At 64.6% G+C, this 4,346-nt stretch overlaps 1 protein-coding gene across 1 annotated transcript; it reads left to right on the top strand.

Moving 5' to 3' along the window:
* Positions 1 to 3,021: 3,021 nt before the first annotated feature.
* DDIT4 (DNA damage inducible transcript 4) lies at positions 3,022 to 4,346 on the top strand. Its single transcript, XM_015288240.3, has 2 exons — positions 3,022 to 3,162; positions 3,328 to 4,346. The coding sequence occupies exons 1-2, from the start codon at positions 3,066 to 3,068 to the stop codon at positions 3,807 to 3,809; spliced, it is 579 nt and encodes a 192-aa protein (XP_015143726.2). The 5' UTR covers positions 3,022 to 3,065; the 3' UTR covers positions 3,810 to 4,346.

Genomic DNA, 4,346 nt, shown 5'->3' with positions numbered 1-4,346 from the left:
CCATTTCTCTTTTCACCGGGGGGGGGGGGGGGGGAGAAGGGTGTGATGAAAGGAACAGTCAGCTGTTGAGGTGGGAACGAGGTTTAATGGAGCTCTGGGGCACCTCGGCTGTTGTAATGATAAACTGAAGTACAATCAAAAATATCCTCTGAGAGAGAGAAAACAAAGCACGCTTGCTTTATGCTCCGAAGTGGATCGACTTAAATCAGATTTTAATCCCGGTTTAAATCCGTGCATTTTAATCATCTTGTTTTTCATTCCTACCTCAGCTCTGCTCTTAAGGAAAACTGGGCTTCTTTTTTCTGGCATAACCATTTCAACATGTTCATTTTCCACTGGAGCCTTAACGCTGCGCTCGCCAGCAGGGGGATGGGCTCCGCACTGGACTTCAGCGATTGTCCAACCTAACCGCCCAGCTGCCAATGTTCCATCTTCGTTATCTTACTTACTGTTATCTATACTTACTTACCAGATGATTTTTTGTTGTTGTTTTTTGACTCGGCGGCCTCAGTCCAGCCACATCTGGGTTGAAGCTGAGTCGGCCATTGAATCTGCACGCATTTCAGCAGTTTTGCCAGCAACGTGTGGTAACAAAAACCAAAGGGGAAAAGTACGCGACCGTGTTTTGCATTTGTTTCCGTTTAGAAATGAGTTCTGGTATCGGAGCCAACTCTCCATTACCTGGAGAGAGGGGCTGAGATTGCAGGCGGTGGGAGAACCCTCCCAGTGCAGGACGGGATGGAGAGCAGCGCACAGCCAGCTGCTGTCGGCCCACCGTCGGGATGCCTGTGCAAGCAGAGGCCCTGCCCTCGCCACCAGATTTCCCCCTCTTACTTGAATGCTGTTCACTTTGGCCACATAAACCCACCGTGGCCAAAGGTGCCGAACATACGGCTGCTGCAAGCCGAGCTCCACCTGACTCTCACCCACCGGTCAGAAAAAAACACCTTTGGCTTTGATTGCACAAAATGAAACTTTGCCACCGCTGTGGCTCCGGGCACACCGGTGGATCGGTGCCTGCAGCAGGATGGCACAAGGACAGGGCGCAGCTCGGCAGCAAGAGCCAGAGCTGGGCACTTTGGTGCCGGGCATTGCCCAGGTCTCACCGATTCGGTGCCCGCTTGGGGCCGGACCCCCCAGAGCCCCCCTCCCGTCCTTGTTTGTCAGCCGGTCCTCCGTGTTTGTTGGGCTTGCGGCTGGAACAAGCAAAGCCAGGGAACAACCCCAACCCCCTGCCGTACATGGTGTGTTTGTATGTGCACGGCACCAAAATAGACGCGTGTGTGAGAGCGATTCAGAGGAAGTGAAAAGTTCACCGTGTACACTGTGACAAACGCAAAAACACATCGCTCCGGCCCTCCTCGCGCTTGGTAAACACTTTATGTAAGGCACGGGGAGAACTGGAGGGCTTTGCTGCAAAGCCCCCCTCCTGCTGCCCCAAACGCGGGTTCGGAGACGCCCGCGGTGCCCCATTTCTGCTGTGGGCATCTGCGGGGCGACTTCGGGCTGAGCAAAGCCCGCACTTCTGCCGCACGCCCACGGCCGGGGGTCTTCGGCAGCCCCCGTGAGCACCGCCAAGCGGCTCCGCACTGATTTGGAGGCTTGGCCGCAGCTGGGAGCGGAGGGGGAAGGGAGCCCCGGGGCCGCGAGCAAAAGTTGAGGCGGGGAAAAAACAGAAAGGAGAAAAAAAAAAAAAAAAAAAAAAAAAAAAAAAAAAAAAAAGCCCGAACAAAGAGTCCCGTTCAGGCTGCTCGCTGGTTTTCCTGCGGGTGCTCGCGGCAGAACGCCATGTACCGGCGCGGCTCTGGGCCCTCAGCGCCGAGCCAAGGCACGCGCTGCGCCCAAACCCCGAGCACCGATGCGGGGCTCTCGGCCGCGGGCGTCCACCGTGCGCGTCCCGGCCGGCGCGCCTCGCCCGGCGGTACGGCAGCGTGGGGTGCGCGGGCCGGGGACGCGCTGCGCTCCCCGCCGCCGCGTTTAATCTCCTCGCCCCCAAGCGAGCTGCTGGTCCTCGCGGCCCCCTCCCCTCCGCGGGAGTACGCCGTGCGAACCGCGTACGTGGGAATAACGCACGTAGAACGGCTTTTGTGGAGCGAGCGTGAGGTCGGGCGCAGCTGCCGCGTCCCCTGGGGCCGCAGCCCCGCGTGGGGCACAGACGTGACCCCTCTGCGCGCCGCGGACGTGCGCCAACGCACTCGGCGGGACCCCGCGCTGCGCCCTCCCCCAACCCCGGCCCCTCGAAAGCGGCGAAGCGGCGCGATCGAGCGGAGCTAATCTTCGGGGGGAGGGAGGGAGGAAGGGAGGTGGGGGTGTCCCCGAGGGCGCAGCAGGCCGGGAACAGCCTGTCCGCAAAGTCCGTGCACAAACAGCCCCGCGCCCCTTGGCCCGGCTCCCCGCGCTGCTCGCAGCACAGCCCCGGCCGCCCCGCGGGGAGGGGAGCGCGGCCATCGGGCGCGGAGCAAAGCGCCCTCCGTGTCCGAAACCCTTCCCGGGGGCTCTGCGGTCAAACGTGGGCCGCGTTACGCCAAGGGAAGGAATACACTGACGTTCAGCACAGCCTCGGATGGACGGCCGCGTCTGAATCCGAGCTTACTTCAGCAAGTTGCGGCCCCCCGATCCTCTACGTTTATTTTCTGCCCCTCTGCCGTTTCCCCCCACTGTGACCCCAAAGCCAGCTGCCCCTCTTTGCCCTCCACCTATTCTGAGCCTCGCGGTTGGGCAGCGCCGGTACACGCGGCTCCGTTGGGAACCGACTCCGGGCACCGTCCCAGCACGTACGTGCGCCTTCGGCGGGCGCTACGCAGCGCGGCCCCACCGCCCCGCTGCCCGCGGGGGCGCCGAGCGCAGCCGAGAAGAGCCGAGCGGGGCCGAGCGGCGGAGGGGGAGGAGGGGGCGTGTCCGCCCGCTGTCACCGGGCAGGAGAGACGCCGCGGACGTGCCCCGCGCTGCCATTGGCTGGCGCCGCGAGGAGGAGCCGCGGCGGTTTGCGCCGCTTCTATATAGCCCGGCGGTCCGACGGGCGGCACGGCAGAGCGAGAGGGCGGCGGGGCGCGGGGCTGTCAGTCATGCCCGGGCTGTGGGAGCGACTGGGGGACGGCGAGCGGGGCAGCCTGGAGAGCTCCGACTGCGAGTCGTTGGGCAGCGCCTCCGGCTCGGAGGGAGGTGAGCGGGGGCCGGAGAGCTGCGGGGGGAGGGGGGATTGGGCCCGCGGGGAGCCGGGCGGCGTCGAGCCGAGGGGAGGGCGCGGGGGGCTCTGGGGGGCGCGGGGGCGTTACGCGGCGGCGAAACGGCCCCCCGACCCCCGCGCTGACCTCTCTCGCCCCGCAGACCCCGAGCGGACCTCCCTGCCGGACCTGGAGCTGCTGCACGACCCCGAGGACGAGCTGCTGAGCGCCCGGCTGCTGGAGCTGGTGCAGGCCGCGCTGGGCAGCGCCCCGCTGGGCTCCCGCCGCCGCTCGCGCCTCCTGATGCCGGCCCAGCTGGCCGCCCAGCTGCGGAGCGAGCTGCTGCGCCTGGCCTGCAGCGAACCCTGCGGGCTGCGGGGGGCCCTCCTCGACCTCTGCGTGGAGCACGGCAAGGCCTGCCACGACGTGGGGCGCATCGCCGCCGACCCCGCCGTGGTGCCCACCTTCCAGCTGACCCTGGTGCTGCGGCTGGACTCCCGCCTGTGGCCCAAGATCCAGGGGCTCCTCGCCTCGGCGCCCGCCCTCAGCCCGGCTTTCGGCCAGTCCCTGAAGCTCAGCACGGGCTTCAGGGTGATGAAGAAGAAGCTGTACAGCTCCGAGCAGCTGCTGGTCGAGGAGTGCTGACGGGAGAGCGCTGCTGGCCTGGAAAGCGAGGCGACCCGCGGTGCCCGCCCTACTGGGGAGGCCCACGATGTCAGCGCGGCCCCGCCGGCGGCCCCCGAGCTCTGTGGCCCACGAGGAGGGTGGCGGCCCGGCAGCGGGGCTGCTGTGGGGGCAGGCGGTCTCCTGCTGATCGGTTCTTTTTTTGTAGCGATGATTGTAATCAATGGGGTTTGTGGGGGAGGGTGTGCGCGCGTGTGTGTGTGTGTGTGGGAGCGAGCGACGGCCGAGCTGAGCCCGGATCACAAGAAACCCCACTGCTGACATCTGCCAGCTGCGTCCTGGTGTGGCGGCGGGGGTCCGAAATCACGTGTGTCTTTGTCACGGGGAGAAGCCTGGTGTGTGAGTGGCACGGGGACGGAGGGCGGGACCCCTCCCCGATACGGCCCGTGTGCTTCATTGATTACAGTTACACTCATACACTTGATGTTCAAGTGCAAGACTTCCTATGCAATTGTGTCGTTTTTTTTTACTTTTCTAATAAAAGCTGACTCATTGGTA

The sequence above is a fragment of the Gallus gallus genome, chromosome 6, assembly GCF_016699485.2.
Source record: "Gallus gallus isolate bGalGal1 chromosome 6, bGalGal1.mat.broiler.GRCg7b, whole genome shotgun sequence".
NCBI classification, from domain to species: Eukaryota; Metazoa; Chordata; class Aves; order Galliformes; family Phasianidae; genus Gallus; species Gallus gallus.
Note: the sequence above shows the minus strand (reverse complement) of the source record. Positions and strands in the feature narration are given on the sequence as shown.